Consider the following 20,181-nt stretch of genomic DNA (forward strand, 5'->3'; position numbering starts at 1 on the left):
CATGGTTGCTTTATTTGTTACCTCTCAGGTTGCTTCCCAAAGGACACCAGCTTCACTATGCATGCCATTCTTCTCAACCACTATCAGTATGGCTCCTTCTACCCAGTTGGTGGTGCCAGCGAGATTGCATTCCACATCATTCCCGTGATCGAGCGTGCGGGAGGTGCGGTGCTTACCAAAGCTCTAGTCAAGCGAGTTTTGCTCGACAGTGCTGGCAAAGCTTGTGGTGGGTTCCGGTTGTGCCCCAGTGGTTAGTGGGACTGGGGGGTGCGAGTTGCGTCACAGACTCGGGCGGTGCTTTGTTGGCGGTTAAAATGGAGCTTGGGGTTTATCTGTGCAGGTGTGACGGTCCAAAAAGCGTCTGGGGAAGTTAACATAAACGCACCTCTCGTTATATCGGATGCGGGAATCTTCAACACCTTCCAGTCTTTGCTACCGAAGGATGCACGGATCTACTCAAGTAAGTTTCTCAAGTTGTTGGATTTTGGAAGAAATGTGTATGTATATTTTTGGAGGGAATTAATTTTTTATATTTTTTTTTGTTTTGGACTTTGCAAGTCATTGAAAAATGCATTCCCTGCCAATAGTATTGTTGGATATCTAAAAAGTTTGGTCATGTCTTGGTGCTTTTTCTTCTTTAATTAGCATGGTGTGCAGTAAAGTACGAGTGTGCCAGGCTCACAGAGGCTCGTCTTTACAGTGTCCAGAATTGGATGCATTATCTGCACCCCTGGCTCCCGATGTTGGGAAACCAAGTTCAAATCATTTATACCAGATGTGTTTGGCCATTGATTACAAATATCTTTGTAATCCATGTGAACATATGCTGATCTTTGCCAACGTCTTTGGCCTGCATGTAATTTATGAACCAACTGTATTGTGAGCCTTAGACAAATGTGAAAATAAATCAATAAAGTACTAGCCTTAGCACAAAATTCAGAAAAATTTATAAATAAATCTTTCTAACCATTGACTGACTCGTATTAAAGATCGGTACCCTCCACGTGATGTAGAAAGCTGAACTTTTGCGTGTCGATGCCAGTACACTGGGGGAAAAATATCACAATCGTCTCACAACATCCAGAAATGAAAAAAAATGCAGGTGAGTGACCCGAGACAATGGGGAAGCACGGTAATTTTGTATGCTGACGGACATCGAAACCGATAATACAGGAGAAATATCATAGAACCATCGGAAAGCTTCTGCAAATGAAAATATAAATAAAGGAAAAAAAATTGAAGAAAATAAATAAATCGATCAAATACTGGTGAGCGACGCAAGACATTGGGGAAGCATCGTTCACCATACCTCACCCTGCTTGTGTGTGTATATATTTTGTTTATAAATATATTTATATAATGAAGCTCATTCGAACCGCTCACTCACTCACTGACTGATTGACAGATATCAATGTTTGGTACCTTCCGGGTGATGTAGAAAACTGAAATTTTGCATGCTGACAGATATCGAAGCTGATGCACCGGAAAAAATCATAGAACTGTCAGAAAGCATCTGTAAAAGAAAAGATTCCAAATGAAGTACAGCCTTGTGCTCACTGTAGGTGAGCGACTTACTTACAATGTGTAAGCATACCCCACTGATGCATATATATATATATATATATATATATATATATATATATATATATATATATATATATATATATATATATATATATATATATATATATATGCCTGGTGTTGGCTCAGTGGTGAGGGTGGCGGCTTGGGATCCTTGGGTCCTGAGTTCAAGCCCTGTCGGCCGCTGAATTAATAAACCAGGGGGTTGACTCAGCCTGTCATCCTTCCGAGGTCAGCGAAATGAGTACCAGTTCCAGTGTGTGTACTGGTAGAGGGGCACTGCATCAGCGACACAGTCGCGCTTCAAGAAATGATAGCTACCCCAGCAGCTAAGCTGCCATACGACCACCACTATATATATATATATATATATATATATATATATATATATATATATATATATATATATATATATATATATATATATATATATATATATATACTAGCAGGGATACCCGTGCTCTGCACAGGAATCCCGTGGATGACGGCGGGTCTGAAGGAGTATATGTCACAGTTAATTGTAAAATTGTAGAGGCTGCCACCATTATTTTTTTTTCATCACCACTATAATATTATATTTTCCCCACCATGTTTTATATGCAGAAGACTTGAGTTCAAAAATGTTAAGATTTATTGCCGCATCAGATAAAAAACCATAATGCCTGAACAATGTGAGGTTTATTTTTTTTTATGGTTTCATGTCATCATTTGCGACTTAATTTATACGTCGGGCATAATCCAGCCTGGCCCAGCTATTTGATTTATTTACGTCTGTTATCCTGATAAAAAATTATGTTATATTATGTATACGATGTTACAACGTACCTACGCCCATAACCATTTAATTATAAAAGATTATACACATACGCCATACGCCATCTCCATTCTATTTATATCTGTAATATGTATATATACAAACCACCACCACCATTTTTTTTTATTTCCCACCACCATTTTTATTTTTCACCAGCAACATGAATTTCCTTCATCGCACATCCTATTCCCATTTATGAAATAACTGAAGTAGCTCAATAATTTTAGTGGAGTGCTCGAGGATAAACAATATTTGAAGTCTTCCCCTCTGGGGCCAATATGTATAAAGCCTCCGATGATTCCACTCTGGAGCATCCCACATATAGCTGACCATGGGAAAAGCAAGGAGTGGATAATTCCAGCTCTGCTACTTTCAATGACTGTCCTTGTGCCTTGTTGATAGACATCGCAAAGCACAGGCATACAGGAAATTGTAGTCTCTTAAATTAAATTGTTGAATTTGATGGAATGAGTGGAATTCGCGGAATGAATACATCTTCTCCTTTCGCACATCCTGTCATGATAGTGGCCTCAATTACATGTGGTTGTCGTCTTTTCACAATCAGTTTAGTTCCGTTGCAAAGTTTTGGTGCATCTTGATTACGTAATAACATAATAGGGCATCCAACTTTTAACGACAGATTGTACGGAGGCAATCCTGGTAATTCCAATGAGTTTAGAAATTCTGTGGGATAATGTATGGCTTGCTCAGTATCCAGTGTGGTGTCAATAGACTTGTGACTATGTTGTTCGCCTGGAACTACTTGTAATAACTGATGGTTTATTACACGGACTGTTTCATTAAGTGGAGCCAGGATTGTTCTTTCACAGAGCCACTGTATGTTTTTGTAATTAGTCGCTAAATTGGGATACACATGAGCCTCTAATTCTTCCATAGATGAAACTATTGTACCACAGTCATCGGGAAGAGATATTACATCATTTGTGTTCGGGATTTCACCATTTGCAAGTTTGAGAAATAATTGTGCGAAATTGCCAGCATCTAAATCAGCATATAATTTTGCCCTCATATTTGTTGTTAGATGGATAGTTTGTACGAATGTCCAGAGGTATGAAGATTTTATACTGGCTTTCATTTCATCAGCTGGAGTGCCACGGGGTACTACAGGTAAAGTTTGTCTGAAATCGCCAGAAATAACCAGCGTAACTCCACCTATAGGCAGGTCTGCTCCTCTTAAATCTCGCATAGTTCTATCTAATGCTTCGAATGCATCCTTAGGCGACATCGAACCTTCATCCCAAACTATGAGGTCGCAATTCTTCAGCACTTTTGCTGCTTCAGTTTGTTTGCCAATGCCACAAACCAGATATTCCATTGTAGCTTAGTCGAGAGGCAATTTGAAGGCAGAATGCGCTGTGCGGCCACCTGAAAGTAGTGTTGCGGCTATACCGGATGAAACAACGGCTAATGCGATCTTTTTCTGGCTCCTCATCTTAGCAAGCAAAAGGTTGAGGACAAATTTTTTGCCAGTACCACCTGGGGCATCCAAGAAAAATATCACACCACTTCCCTCTTGAACCGCTTCAGAAATCAGTTGATATGCATTACTCTGATCCTGTACCAGAAGCGGCTCATTGTCAGAAACAAACTTTGCGAGAGTATCTGTGTTGTAGTTTGTTTCACGGAACCATTCTCTACTGATGGTTGCGCTTTCAGACCTATTAGAAGAGGGAAGTCCCCACTTAGTTAAATCTTTCCCGCTCATGTATAATACCAAATCTTCAATGTATATCAGAGCCTCATTGAACATATCTGGTGTGTACTGGATGTCCTCTTGGGGATGTTCTCTTTGGACTCTGTTTTTTACATCCTCAGACAGGGCCTCTTTGTGAATGTCCCATAGGCTCTTGGGATCTGACATCTCACACGCAGTTATCATAATAGCAAATAGGTACCTGATGGTCGATGGGGATTGAGAAACAGTTGCCTCTTCAAGCGTGGTGGTCCAATGAGCATCGTCTTCTAGGAGTCCGAGGAGATTGCAAGCCTCACGGAATGTGCTGCAAATTTGCCCGTCCACTGTTCTCATGTCAATGAAACTCACTGGACCTCGTTTCACATGCAGGAGGAGGCGGACGCAGAAACACTCAAAATTATTGGGATGTTCTGTGTACACTCGACCCAATGCGTCAGATTTGTAAATTCCGGGATATCCTGGAACTTCTGAACCTTGCTTCCTCCTGTTCCAACATTTCTGACTCGAGTTCCAAGTGAAATACGTTGGCACCTGAGCCTACAGTAGAGTTCAAGCAAAGTCATCAATTTCGCATAGTTTGAAAAATGCCAGTAAGTTAGAAATTGGAGGTTCTTCCGTCATAAGTCGACAACTACCTGTATGTACAATAAAATATGACTTGTGTTAATCATGCATTAAAAGAGGCGTTTGTTGATGTGAATAGGGCCTATGATAAGTGTGTCGAATACATAAGTCATAATTCGGAAACGGGAATTCGGAATTAACTGCAGCACTATTTTTTCATTCTATTGCAAATGGCATTGGCCCCAAGTCAATCGGCTGAACTTGAAAAATTAACGTTACGAAAAGTGTCGAATGCATAAGTCATAATTCGGAAACCGGGAAGTCGGAAGTCATTGTCTTCAATTGACTGTAGTATTAATTTCTCATTCTCTTGCAAATTCCGTTGGTCCCATGTCAATTGGCTGAACTTGAAAAATTAACGTAACACAATCAGGTGATGAAGTCATAATACGGAAACCGGGAAGTCGGAAGTCATTGTCTTCAATTGACTAGCATTATTTTTTAATTCTATTGCAAATGGCGTTGGCCCCATGTCAATCGGCTGAACTTGAAAAAGTAACGTTACACAATCAGGTGATGACGTCATAATTCGGAAACCGGGAGTCGGAAGTACAATTCTTTTACATCTGGACACTCCCGGGTGCATGTTCTGTCAGCATGTGAAGTTTGGTGAGGATCAGTCCAGTACTTTTCGCGTGCATAGGTCACAGAGAAACACACACACAGACACACAGACACACTTTCAACTTTATATATTATATAGACCCATGGAGGAGCTTGAGCATCAATTCCATGTATCACAAGGTTTTTTATGGTTTTTTTTTGAACCTGAGTTGCCAGCATCAAGAACCATCTGTTTGTAGGGGACCAGGGAAGCTGTCCTGTTGCTGGAGAAAAATGCCAAACTGACACCCACATCATTTCAAGTTGTATTATCATGATTTTGTGTGACCAACACCAAGCGAATTGGCTTTGTGATCATCTAATCGACGCTAAAAATCATATTATCTTGTGATGTATATTTCGGGCTGTGGGTGTGTTTGTTTGTGCGTTTGAGTTGTATGCACTCCTAAACTGCTGGATGGAATGAGTTAAAATTTGGTGGCTGTACTTGGTGTGTGCCTGGGAAGGTTTTTGGCATAAAAAAATAGTAGTTTTGGGGGAGGGGATTGGGATGTGTGTGGGGGCAGAGGGTGCGGACGTGAACGATGCAAATTGTCTCTTTAAGTGTTCACCATATTGTCACCCAGTGTTGGTGGGAGAGGGTAGTACAAGTCAGCTGTGAAGATTACTTGCAATGATACTGTGCACACATGACATTTAGTGAAAGTGTTTTACTGACTACTGCCAGAGGGAGGGGGTATTACTCTCACTTTGGGAGCTGGTGTTTCTGGTGTATAAAATTTGAGTTGTTTTTTTTTATGGGGTTGACTCTTGAGTTGCAAACTGGTGGTTGTACTTGGTTTTTCTTTTAGGTTTGGGTGTGGGGGATCTACAGCCCCCAGGTTTTGGGGTGGAGGTGTGGGGTGCATCCCAATGCTCACTATGCAAACGTGTATCATATAATGCCACCTTGTGGGAGCAACCATTCGAATTGTGACACTCCCAGAATCACTGCTCACCTCCACTCATTTGTTCCTCTTCTCTCCCTCCCACTTGTGAAACCAACTTCCACATTCTCTTCAACCTCATTCTTCCCTCCAAGTCTACAAGACAGCTGTTCACCACCATCTCAGATCACTCCCCCCCCCATTAAACCACCTACCTCACACCCTCCCCCCCTGAAGTTTCCAGTTTTTTATTCCTGAGAGTTTTCTTCCATATTCATCTTGCCCATCCTCTGCATTCTCCCCTACCCATCATTCTTACCCTTGTTTGTCTATTGGTTCATGAGTCAGTAAGTGACCACTATATTCGTTATTGGTGTGTGTCTGTCTGTTGGGTAGTCAATCTAGTCTACCCTTATTATCAGTATTCCCGTCGATATGTTTGTCTATCTGTTCGGTCCAGTGCTCCGTTAATACAATGGTGATTTCGATGAAACTGGGTTGGTAGGTTCATACCATGACCGAGTTGTGTGCAAATGAGAACCGTTGCTATGGACACCACCGTTGCCTCGCAACGGGACTTTGAAATTTTTGAAAAATCATAAAAAAAAATATTTTTTCGAAAATCAAAAATCGGGCCATGAGCGACTGTGGGCAGTACATTCAGCCATATTGTCAAAAATTTCCAGCCGGATCCTATGAAAACTGTTGGAGAAGATAGACTTTGAATGAACCCTGGTCAAAAACAATAAAAAAACGAAGTTCGTTATATCTCAGAGACTATGAGTCAGATACACATGAAACTGGTATGGTAGGTTCATGGTATGTCCTAGTTATGTGTGAGAAAGAACCTTTGCTATGGACACCTCTGTTGCCTATCAACGGCCAAAAAACCTCTAAATGTGGGGGTATTTTAACGAAAAAACAATCTGCAGCATTAACCCTTGAAGCTAGAATCATGAATTTTCTTGTGCTTAATCCTCAGGTCATTCCCCATCGAATGGGCCCATCTCTTCAAGTTCTATTGGGTAGTCGACTACCTATGTCCGCCTACCGGCTTGTCTGTCTGTCTGTCCTGAGCATAGCTCCATGGGTTTTGATCTGATCCTGATAAAATTTGGGTGGGAGGTTTATATCATGATCTAGTTGTGTTTTCCTGAGAATGGGCGTGGTGCGCCCATTATGGGCAGAGCCACGCCAAAAAAACATGTTTTTAGGGGGTAGCCGATTTCACTTTACATCTTCTCTGAGGGGGTTTGTCGAATCTGGCAGGAGTTTCGGTATTTGGTTAGCCCAATGGCACCTGCATAGCCCCACGGATCTCTTTTTCATTTTCGTCCCAAGGTCAAGGTCACGAACTTAGAAAATTGCGAATTTTGACATAAAAATCATACGACCGCCCAGACTTTGAGAACTCGGATGACAATATATATTTTTTTTATGCATAATCTTGAGGTCATTCCCCACCTAAAGTCTTGAAACCATTTTGCTATATCTCGAACACCTTGCCCATGGCGCCCCCTTCAAGTTTGTTTTTACGCTGATTTCGTCAAAGTATGGATAAACCGAGGAGTGTGAAATGCCATATAGCCTATATGACGTTGTATTGTTCCTGGAATGTTCCAGAGGAAGTTTTGCACCAAAGGTCATAATCCTTGACCTTTAAATTTTCACAAAGGTCAAATTTTCAAAGTTGTGGGAATCAAACCGGGTTTTTGACCTTCTTCGACGAACTAACTCCAATAAGCTATAGCACGTATCCTGTTTCCTTATTTTAATGTCCACAACATTGTTTTGTGACCTTTAAAGGTTATGCAAAGGTCAAAATTTGAAAGTTGTTGAACGAAACCGGGTTTTCGACATTTTGCAGCTAATAACCTGTCACTCGTACCACATCATGTTGATCATTTTTATAACTTGGTCAAACATTATCACATTGTCTCATCCTTGACTTCTGAAACAATCTACATCGTCAAATACCGCTCGTGAACCATCGTCGTCTCCAGACTTGTCTCTGTCTATTTTGTCCTTCAGCCCTGCTGTTGGCGTTTCCCCCTCTCTTAATACTCTTCCTTTTATGTTGTTGCTTCCTGATCCATTCTGTGTTCTTCTCGCTCTTCCACAAGCCTTGACTTTGAATACGAAAAAAGAAAAAAAAGTAAGACGTTGCGTCATCAAAAGGCAAATTTGTTGTGAAAAGATTACGTGAGGAAGTTTTAAATTTTCATTCAATGACAGAATTGCTAATTTACAGCTTTGTCATGTGTGAACGAACCCATGTTCAACACAGAGAACATTCTTCCATTCCACATAAACCTGCATCAAGACATTTGCATCTCCATCGAGTTATTATGAGACGAGACCCATGTTTTAGGGACATGACTCCCTTGATATTGTTGTTTTTTTTTAAACGTTTCCAGGTTATACTTGTTCTGAAATGATTATAATCACTGCAAGTGCTTCAGAAGTAAGTTGTTAGTGAAATATATCGTTTGTTGTTGGATGAAGAATGAAGCACTCTTTCCTTCCCCCATTTTCCCCCCTGTTTTCTTCAGAGATCCAGGCGGTTCTCCAGCGAGTGGACCATGGTATGGCTTCGTTTTCTGTCTTTGTGGGACTTCGTGGCACGCAGGAAGAGCTCGGCCTGCGAGCGGCCAACTTCTGGCTTGTCCGTGACAGTGACATAGATCACAGGTGTTGGACAGAAACGAAATGCAGAGGGTGACATGGAATTAAGACGTTTGATGGTGAAACACCTAAGCAGGCCATTGTAAATGGCAGGATGTTGCTTAACTTTTTATCACTTTGTTTCTCTCGTTCAGTGTAAGCAGATACATGTCTTTGTCTCGAAACGATGCTATCAAAGAAGACCCTCCAGTCCTGTTCATTTCCTTCCCTTCAGCCAAAGACCCAAGCTGGGACCAGCGCCACCCAGGTGCTTTGATGATAATGTCGTTTATTTTGATGATTGGGCAACATTGAAGCATCAATGTTTGAGGACTTGTTTCCATGCTAAGGATTTTAGTGCCCTTGTTCCTAATAAACTAAGCACACGTAGTGTATGTTCTGTTTGATTGGAGACAACTCACATTTAATTTTACTTTTTTGAACTCGTGTGGTGAGACTTGCTGGATTGGCTGAGGGGTTTTGTATTATTATTATTATTATTATTATTATTATTTTTTTTCCAACATGTTCTTGAGACAGGCGTCTCCACCATGGCTGTGGTGTCCATTTCAAAGAACGACTGGTTCTCTGAGTGGAGCTCAGGGAAAGTGAGGAAAAGAGGTGATGAATATGAGGCTTTGAAGGGAGAATTTGGACAGCAGATATTGGATCAGGTCATCAAGATATTCCCACACCTCGAAGATAAGGTGAGGTCCTTGGTGAAAGAGGCCTGGTGTGTGCTGTAGTAATTTTTTATTTTTTTTGGTCATCTTGTGACTCAAGTTACCCATTACCTTTTGTTACTTCCTGCTGTCCCTCTTCAAGCATTTAATTTAGAGTGGGGTGGGGTGGTGGTGTGTTGGTGTTCATTATTGTTTGCATTGCTCATGTTGAGAAGAGTTGCAGGTTGCAGGAAATATTAAGGTCGATTGGATATCGCACCACATATGATGCCGGGCCATTTACCCAAGACCTGTGTGCTCGTTAACTTCTGTGTATATAGCTGCAGGCTACTGGGATAGAATACGGTAAGCCCTCAAATATTTCAGGTTTGAATATCACGGGTTTTGACCAATCGTGGGAAACCTTTTGTGCTCCGATTTGAGTTATCACGGGATTTCATTTCAACCAATCGCGGTTTTTGAGGTGAAATGAGTCATCGTTTGTGTCCGCATGTACGATTAACTCTCATTACGAGCCTTTTGTTGTTTCTTGTGCACAGTTTTTAATGACCCCAAATGTAAAATGATGGACAAAATTAGTTGTACCAAAAAGCAGAGTACGGTGATGATGTTGTGCGAAAAGGTCAAGTTCTTAGACAGGTTGGCAAGAGGTGAAAGTGTAGCATTGGTCTGCCGTCATTATGGGATAAATGACTCCACTGTGCGGTGTATCCATGAAAGTGAGTCAAATATCCGTGCAAGTGTTGCCGTCAGCGCTCCACAAAGCACAAAATGTCATTCTAGTCCTGTGATCCTCATAGTGAAAGGAAGGAATGTTGGGATTGAGGATCAAACACAGAAAAAAGTGCCTTGGAGTGGATCGGTGATGTGGGAGAAATCGTTGCGGATTTACCAACATTTCCACGAGGCACCCGGGGCCGAAGGCTGCAGTTCAACCACGGCTACCCCCAAGTTCCACGCCAGAACGGGCTGGTTTGAGAAATTCAAGATAAGATTGGCCTCCATCATGTACATTAGTCGGGAAGCAGCGTCGGCAGATCACGAGGCTGCGAAAAACTACCTACCGCAGCTCGTGAAATTAATTGAGGCAAAGGGATTTATGCCAGAGCAGGTTTTTAACGCCGACCAGATGAGATTATTCTGGAAGAGGATGCCATCTCGTACCTTCCTCTGCAAGCAGGAAAGATTTACTCTGGGGTTCAAGGTCAGGTATTTAAGGATCGTCTTCTTACCCTTATATGTGGCAATGCAGCAGGTGACTTCGTGGTAAAGCTAATGCTGCTCTTCCAATCGCTGAATCCCCCTCCCCGCAACACCTTCTCCCCTCCTCGCTACAACAGCAGCATCATCATCATCCCGAACTAAGTCTTGTGTTTTCTAGTTACGGCAGAAGACAGTCGGTGCGTAATATGTTTATCCTCATCCATCTCATTGTTTTGTAAAATCCACCTCGCTATTTTGGAATTAACTTAAATGGTAAAAGTCTTGTTTTTGTTGATTTTATACCGTATTTAATGAAGATGTATTTAATTTTATACCGTATTTAATCTCCCGCCCATGGTACACTGAAGCTTGTGGCGAGGCTGTTGTCCTGAAACAACTTGTCTTCGCCTCGTGGAAGGAAAATCCAACTGAAGACAACCTCATTTCCTTCCACAAAGCTCGGAACAAATGTGTTCTACCCTCAGGAGAGCCAGGAAACAACATCTTTCTAATTTCAAATCTGAACTCTCAAACCTGTCTCCCCCCTCCAAATCCTAGCGGCATCTCGTTAAGTCTGTTTCTGGTGAATGTTCCCCCTCCATCTCCTTCCTTACCTCAAATGGCCGCACAGCTGACACTGCACGTGAAAAGGCTGAATGCCTAAACTCGGTGTTTGCTTCTAAATCTTGTGTCCCAAACCCATCGCTTTCTGTACCCACCTTACCCAGTCACACCAAGCTGTTCCTGGACTTTGTGTTCTTGAACTCTGTGACTTTTTTTTTCCTGACTGTGTTCTCCGGAGAGTTTGCTGTCAAACCTCGACTGATTCTGCAACCTGTCCAGATGGCATCAGCCCACGTGTCCCAAAAATATGCTCTGCCACTCTTGCTCACCCCCTCTGTTCTATTCACTCACTCATTTACTCAAGGTCATCTGCCATCTGCTTGGAAATAAGCAAACATTACCACTCTTCATTAAAAAAGGGGCAAAAAGTGATCCCTGCAACTACAGACCAATCTGCCTGCTCCCAATCATCAGCAAGGGCATGGAATCCATCATCGCTTCTGACATCAAATCCTTCCTCTTCTCGAATGGTTTGATTTCCGACCATCAACTTGGATTTAGACCAGGTCACTCTAACCTGGACATGCTACTTCACTTTCCCAACAATGGATGGATGACCTAAATGTTAAGCATGAGATCAGAGCCATCTCGCTCGTGAGCTTTCGATACGGCCTGGCACCCCGCACTGCTTATGAAACTCTCATCTTATGGTATCCAAGGCAATCTCCACTCATGGCTCTCTTATCCCCTCTTCCTGTCCACGCTGGAGTTTTTCAAGGCAGTGTTCCAGACCCTGTGTTTTTTTCTGGTTTTCATCAATGATGTCTCTGACTCTCTGGAAAATCCTCTTTATCCCTTTGCTGATGACTCCACTGTCTGTCATCCCTCAGATTGGCAAGCAGCAGCCTCTTTGCTCCTTGCAGAGCTGGATAAAATCACAAGCTGGTCAAATGCGTGGAACATGCCTTTCAATCCTGACAAATCTCACACTCACTATGTCTCTCTGAAAGAACCGTCTGGAACCCCCCCCCACCCCACCCCCAATCTACTTTCTCAACAACCCCCTTGAAGAAGTCCTTTCATTCAAACTTTTGGGCCTCATTTTCTGCCATGATCTTTCCTGGGAAAGTGACATCTCCAAACTAGCCAACAAAGCCAGTCGCCGACTGGGCATCCTCCATCGTGCAAAGTCCTTCCTTGGCACACCTGAGCTCCTGACCACATAAAAGCTTTCATCCGCATCTCTGAAGTACTGCTCTCCCCTTTGGGGTGGTGCTCCCACCTCACACCACGCTCGACTTCACGCTGTGGAAAGCAACGCTTTTAGGATCATTGGTATCTCCCACGATGAGGCTGGGTCTTTGGGTCTCTCGCTCTGTCCACCGCAGGCAGGTCGGTGGCCTTTCTGTCTTCTACCATCTCCTCTCCAGCCTTGTCCCCCCCCCCACTTGCTTTGTCTGTGCTCTGTCCCCCTTATATTTCTGCAGGGCGTTCAAAGTCTGCCAAAAGACCCCTTCTGGTGAAACTGCCAAAATCAAGAATCAATGCAAACCTTCACTCTTTCATTCCTCTTTTTTTCCCACCTCTGGAACAAACTCTCACTCCAATCCCACCCCTCCCTCCAGGTCTTCAAAACAGCTGTTCACCACCATCTCATATCTTCCCCCATCCAAAATCTCGATCTTTTCTACCCCCGTTAATCCACCTCAAACCCACCTCCTTCAAATTCCCTGCTTTCCTTCCAGAAAATCTCTGTAGTACGATCTTCTTTACCCCGTGTACCCCACCCCATCTCTCTCCCTTCCACAGTTCTGTCTCTGTTCCCCACTGTTTTGTGCTTCCCTCTCCTGCTTTGTTATATATTCTGTGTGTTAGCTCTTACACGAGGGTCGACTTGGTCTACAAATATTTTTTTTTCATGTTTATTTCGATGGTAACGTACCATATATTTATTTTACATGTTTATTACTTCCGCCACCGAAGGTGAAGGGGGTTATGTTTTCACCCCTTTCTGTCTGTCTGTCTGTGTATAGGATATCTCAAAAAGTTGTCGAGGGATCCGGATGAAATTTTGTGGACAGGTTGGGTGTGTGACAAGGACGAACTGATTAGATTTTGGTGAAGATCCGGATCTGACTACTAGAATTTTTAAAGTGATTCTTCACCATCGAGAGATTGGGCCAAAAATGATATATAGCACGATATCTCAAAAAAGTTGCGGACGGATTCGGACGAAACTTGGCGGACAGGTTGGGTGTGCGACAAGGAAGAATTGATTCAGTTTTGGTGAAGATCCAAATCTGGATGTGGATACGAGAATTATTTAATTCCAATGTGATTCTTCACTATTGAGAGAAAGTGCCAAAAAAACGATATGGTACTGTATAGCATGATATTTCAAAAATGTATTGGGCCCGATATGTTCTTGTGGATCAGGCATTATGTAGCAGAGGTATGCGCTCTACCGAGTGCCCTTCGAGTTTCCATTGTGATGTGTTTATTTTTAGCTGCCGCCCGCCTTCTTTGATATTTTCTCGAAGCCCAGGAACCACACCCCCTTTTCGGTAGGCCCTTGGTTTTAACTATTGCGGCATTTTCCAGGAACGTAACCCCCGCGATATTTGAGGGTTTACTGTATTTAAAAGTTTAAACTGCATTTCCAGATTGACTGACATTTTTGACAACTGTGTTTGGGAATTCCACGTTTTGGAGTTTATGGGATGAAAAAAAATCAAATGATTCCAAAACTCCTTGATTTGTTTAACCTCCAATTCTGTACACTTGAATTACCTCTTGCCCCCACCCACAAATCTAATGGTTGCACTGTTTGGAGAGTTTCTGGGATGAAAAGATCAAAAACTTGCATGGTCGTGCTCTCAACTCAGTCTTGTCGCCTCTCTGGGTACAAGTGCAGATTGAGTATGTGGAGTACGCAACGCCTGTAAGCAACCAGCACTACCTGTGCTCACCATGTGGTGAGATCTACGGCGCAAACCACAACCTGACTCGCTTCACGCCGGACACGGCCGCACTGTTACGGCCTAAAACTCCCATCCAAAACCTTTATCTCACAGGTTTGTTTCCAGGGATGGTGTGAACAGTCAAGATGTTTTGTTGAAGAATGCATTGCATTTGTATTATAATTTTTGTTCGTTTTCACACACATTTGTGTGAACGTTTCGTCAGAGTTCAAGTAATTTGGAAATGTCTCTTAAGAAGAAAATGAATAAGTCCAACTTTTGAGGATGCAATGGGTGGAGGGTGCAGGCATTTATGCTTGCTACTCTGGAGCCAGGTTAATTACTGTAATTATGATGGGAAGAGGGAAAAAGAAGCCATGATCAAAAATATTAATTGCAATTTACCCCTTCGACTTTTTACCTCCACTTCCCCAAACCCTTTTAGGTCAGGATGTCTTCTGCTGTGGCTTTGCAGGAGCTATGTTTGGGGGGCTGTTGTGCGCCTCCCAAATCCTGAACCGTAACCTTTACGATGACCTGCAGAAGTTCAAAAAACAGACGGCTACTCTCAAAACGATGGAGGCCACTCTCAAAGCGCATTGAGATGTGAATGAAATTTTCTTTAATTTGTGATCGAATGGTTTCCTTTCTCAAAGAAATTAAAATGGCATCTGCACTGCATTTGGCATCTTAAACCCACGTTACCCTGCTATGTGATTGGTGATGTGTACGACCGGACATGCATTTGTCAATTTAATTTTCCCGACTCTGCTCTAAAATCTTATATTATTTCCAAGTTTGTGGTTTCGTGTCGCGCTATCTTCGACTTTGTTCTGCGCTCGAGTAAGGTGATATTCGGCTTACATTATCTCAAAGACCATATGAGGTGCATGGTACAAAAAAAAGTAAATAAAATGGTTCTGAAACAGTGAAATCGTATTCCACTTACTGCATTAAAGTAAAATTACTACCGATACTCAGTTCCTTTCTGCATCAGTTCCTTTCTCAAACACACCCACCCCAACATGTCGCGCAGAGCGCGGGTTCTGCGAGTAGAATTTTATTTTTGACAAGTTTTGCCTGCAATTTTTTTTTTCTTTTTCAAAAGAGTTGCAATCTTAACACTGAGTGATGGAGCCGAATATGTTGAGCGGAACTCATTGCACGTGATCGCTCCCAATTTAGGCTTTACTCGTGCTTTATTCTACATGGATGGCATGGAACTGAGACTTTCGTACATACGGCTTAAACGAGTTAGATGGAGAATACTTGATTGGTAAACAATATTTGTGAGAGAGGAATGTTTGTGTGAACGTTTGTTATACCAAAGTAATACTTCATAAATGAAGCCAGGACAGCCATCCGACCAGCCATTCCAGCAATACACCACCAAAAAGTTGTGTTGCTTATTTGCCTTACAATGTTAAGGATTAAAAGTTATTACACTGCACCTGTTGGAGGACAAAGTGAAATGGATAATCTCTCTTTATTAATGATCAGTGTGAGATTAAAATGAATAATTTGAATGGTTTCCGGGGCAACATGTTGCCCTTGTTGAAATTTCTTGCGTATACCGATACAGCACAAAGACTAACTGGTGAAAAGTTTGGAAAGTTGAATTTTCATGATGCTTGTCGGAGAAATGTATTTTTGATATTTCGAGTCATATTTTTGACTGGGATGTGCAAATTGATTTGAGAATTGAATCTACTCATTAATGAGGAGTAAATTATTAGAAGCAATCGAATGTAAATCTGATCCGTATTAATGAGAAACATCCCTCCAAAGATTTATTTGGTAATGATGTCATCAGTAGCCAAAGCAGAAATGGAATTGCACAGCGATGTCGGCCCATCATGGTGCTTTTATTGTTTACAATTTAGAATTATTTAAATTCTTGGAACGTGCTCACCTCTGCTGCACTTTCTGGTCCTAGATTTGTTCCCCTGTGGCATTTAATTCGATGAAAACTGGTGCAGTGTTGGCAAAGGGTACAGATAGCATCCCCACCCACATCATCCTTCATAAGGGAGGGGTGGGGGGGCATAAATCTGGCTGTCTCAGTTTAACGTGAAGGAACTCAAGGTATCTCAAAAGTGGGCAATTGTGTGCTGGTACCCCAGGTAAATTATCTGCTGTTATTGTGCTGGTATAAACCTCAAGGTTGAATTAAATATTCCGTTACCTCTGCCACTGAAGGTGGATGGAGGTTATGTTTTCACCCCTGTTTGTCCGTTTTATTATTTTTCTCGTTTGCTGACTTCCTCTCCTCGTAGGCTAAAATGTAGTTTGTTTCTCCTGTTATTGCCGACGCTATCTTCCATGGCGATGGTACAGCAGCTATTGCCAGTGGGTGAAAGTCATTGCCATGAAAACGATTTTGTTTTAATGAGTGATATGAAATGTTCATCCATAACATAATCTTCACCGTTTGATTAACCATGCATGTTTCCTTACATTTCTTTAAACCAGAAATCTAAGCTGATTGTGGCTGTTTGATGATAAAAAGAAAATGGATTTGTAGTCAAAAATGCCAATCAAGACATCTTGATCCTGCTTTGCATTGTTGGCCAAATGGGCTCGTCTAGATTTTAAGTTTGAAAGCTGTGCTGCTTTTACAAGATGTCTCGGGGTCAGTAACGGATGGATTATATAATCTGGTAGAGTTAACGGATGTTTATTGCAATATTTTAAGTAATTTGATAATGGTATTTATGATCAACTTACCATTGGGTAATTGAGCCATCTGATACTGCACTGCCAGAAGCAACATTGTGCTGCTCCTTCAGGTTTCTCTGCAGTGATATCGTGGGACAAATTGGGTTCACTGATTTACAAAAAACCAAAAGCACTTTTCATATAAAGGTGATTTAAAGATTGCTCACTGTGTCTTTTTGTTTTCTGAACAATATGAGATGTGTGGGTGAGTTAAACATACGTACAAGAACTAAAATTATCATCTGTCAATCAAAAAGGGTTCCCTTCCCCTGCCCCCCAATTGTTCTTTTTATTTAAAAGGAACACCACAACACTCTAGTTGATTTTTTTTATTTATTTATTTTTTTAATGCTGAGAATTAGACGGCACTGTCTGTGTGTATGTATGTATGTGTCTGTATGGACCGTAACTTTTTTATTTTTATTTTTTACCATTTGAGCTTTTGTCATCAAATTTTCAACAAAGCTTTATGAGGATATGACCAAGACAAATGAATAATTTGGTCAAAAGGTCAATGGCACATAAAATCGTCAATTTTCATCCAATTGACCTAAATTTTAAGAATTTGCATATTGGTTCACCAATTAATAGGAAGAAGCACATTGTTTTTTTGTTGTTGTTTTTTTTCAATCAAAAGGTCAAGGTTGCATAAAATATTATGCTTGTGTGGTAGATGGAGGAATTTCATTGGAAAGTTAGAACTGTATAGAGTAGTTTGGTCCGTGGACATGTAGGAGACAGCTCGATGTAAATTAAGTAGGGAAACTGAGCTTAAGTGTTACGTGTCATCATACGGGGGGGGGGGGGGTGAAGAAGGCTGCATGTGTTCCCTCGACACAGTGAAGAAGGCTGCATGATTCTTGTGTTCATGCTGAGGCGAACTGGCTCGCATGGTGGAGCAAGACGCTGGGCACTGACTGTTGGCTGGGTCGTAAGAGACCAGCTACAAAGCCTCGTGTTGTGCCATTGGGGAAAGAGACGGTGACATTTTGCAGAGCAGCGGCGTCGGCAAGTGTGATCGACGAAAGAAGCTACATGGCGGTTTTTGAGCCCTCGTGTTGAGTATCGCCACCCGAATTTCCTCCTCTACATTTTCCCACCCAGAGCGGCTGAGCGTCATTTTGGGCGCATTGACCTTCAAGCTTCCGAAAATCATCCCTGGGCACACAGATAAGTATCTGGAGAAAGGAGGGATTTTTCTTTGTTTTCTCTGTCCCCTTGTCTGTATGGAGGCACCTCAAAATTAGACTTAGTTTTACCTCACGTTCTGTTTTGATTATTACTCTTTGAATTATTACCATTGTAAATATTTGATTTATTTTCATTAAACCCCGTATTTGTTTAAGTTGCTTGTGCCTGTCTATTTGTTGTGGGTTTGAGATTAAACCCCCCTGTGCTGTGATTCCGTCTTCTCCGTCCGTGCCACCCTTTCCTTCCTGCGCACATCATAATCTCCGAGAATCTCGACTAAGCCTCCAAGGAAGAACTGTTTGGCTGTCAGTCCAGGTAGGGGCTAACCCCCTGGACACAACTGGTGTCAGGAGTGGGATTCAAACCCTGTTCAGCATCTGTTGATCGAGGATGGGATTTTTGTTTTAATCCATTGGGACCACCACATTTGGTGCTGGAGTGAGTTAAAGTTTAAAAAAAAAACAATTGTGAATCTAAATTTTTAAACGATTGCCTCTACCAGAGGGAGAGGGGGTTGCAGGATTGAGATACAAATTGTATAGTTAATTGGTGTCGGGAGAAAAGAATGCATGGAAATTTAAGGGAAATATTTATTTTCTGAAGAGTTAAAATGCACGCGGGGAAATGGCAGACGTGCACGAGACGGCGATTGTGCTGGATAGTGCCCATGAAGGAAGCAAGCCGGGAGCGGGATTGAGTGATGACAATAGGGTTGGGGCCTCTCCCGTCCCAAGCGTCAGCCCCTCCTCCTCCCACAGTGGTGAAAAATGACACACGGAGCAGGTGAGATGACCATCCAGGCCATGTGTGAGATGTTAATTACCAGAGTTGGTGTCAAAGCCACCCAATGCTCGCCTGTTTATACATTTATCATTTTTAAAAGATTAGTCTAATAATATTTTTTATAAAGCATTGCAGTGAAGTCTGATCCAAATTATTTCAAAGCAATATATGTATTTGTATATTGTAATCAGTAACAAGAGCGCATGTGAGCACAATATATGCCCAAACAAGAAGGCATATACAGAATTGTGCTACTACATGGAAAAACAGCATCCTGATTGCTATGGCAACCACTTTAGATGACAAACGTATGTCACGACACACCGTCTCCACAGTCTGTACCTATGTACCAAATATGAAACGTGAAAGTTGAAAACTTTGGGAGTTAGAGTGTGGACAGGAACGGATGGAAAACAGCATCCTGGTTGCCATGGCAACCACTTTAGATGACGAACGTATGTCGCGACACACCGTCTCCACAGTCTGTACTTATGTACCAAATATGAAACGTGAAAGTTTAAAACTTTGGGAGTTAGAGTGCAGACAGGAACGGACGGACGGACGACCGGTATCACATAATATGCCCCGATATATATATATATATATATATATATATATATATATATATATATATATATATATATATATATATATATATATATATATATATATAAATATAATCGGGCATATAAAAAAGTGTGGTAGATTAAAACATTAGAAAGGAAAAAATAACTTGCACCAAAAACTAACATTTTCACGCTGATGCTGACGCTCACGCCGGGGGTATCGCTATAGCTCTGTTCTTTGAACAGGCGAGCTAAAAAATTGTCACTTTTGGAAAGTTAATAATCAATTTACTTGGAAAAAAAACAACTTGATGACTGTTAAGATAATAATAATGAAAGGTATAGATACCAGTGGTGTCAAAGCCACCCAATGCTCGCCTGTTTATACATTTATAGTTTTTAAAAGACTAGTTTAGTAATATTTTTTATAAAGCATTGCAGTGAAGTCTGATCCAAATAATTTTAAAGCAATATATGTATTTGTATATTGTAATCATTAACAAGAGGTCCACACGAGGAATTCAAAACTCACAGAGGGGCGAACTTTCTCGCTGCAAAAAGTCAACAAAGTCTTTCTGAGGTCGGAAATGCCGATGGCCTGAACTGGAAGACAAACTTGAAGA

The 20,181-nt window shown here is 41.7% G+C and overlaps 1 protein-coding gene across 4 annotated transcripts in view; it reads left to right on the forward strand.

Moving 5' to 3' along the window:
- Positions 1-15,276, forward strand: part of RETSAT (retinol saturase) — a 35,452-nt gene extending 20,176 nt beyond the window's left edge. For 2 of the 4 annotated variants that reach the window (XM_085877978.1, XM_085877980.1), the window contains exons 5-11: positions 29-250; positions 341-460; positions 8,779-8,917; positions 9,046-9,158; positions 9,431-9,597; positions 14,255-14,414; positions 14,746-15,276. In XM_085877978.1, coding sequence (XP_085734104.1) covers positions 29-250; positions 341-460; positions 8,779-8,917; positions 9,046-9,158; positions 9,431-9,597; positions 14,255-14,414; positions 14,746-14,903 — 1,079 coding nt within the window. In that variant the 3' untranslated portion in view covers positions 14,904-15,276. The remainder of the gene's footprint in view (positions 1-28; positions 251-340; positions 461-8,778; positions 8,918-9,045; positions 9,159-9,430; positions 9,598-14,254; positions 14,415-14,745) is intronic. The other 2 variants (XM_085877979.1, XM_085877981.1) reach the window with 1 other exon arrangement.
- The last annotated feature ends 4,905 nt before the right edge of the window (positions 15,277-20,181 follow it).

This window comes from Eptatretus burgeri, chromosome 4, assembly GCF_056783735.1.
Source record: "Eptatretus burgeri isolate ZD-2024b chromosome 4, Ebu_testis_v1, whole genome shotgun sequence".
NCBI lineage: Eukaryota > Metazoa > Chordata > Myxini > Myxiniformes > Myxinidae > Eptatretus > Eptatretus burgeri.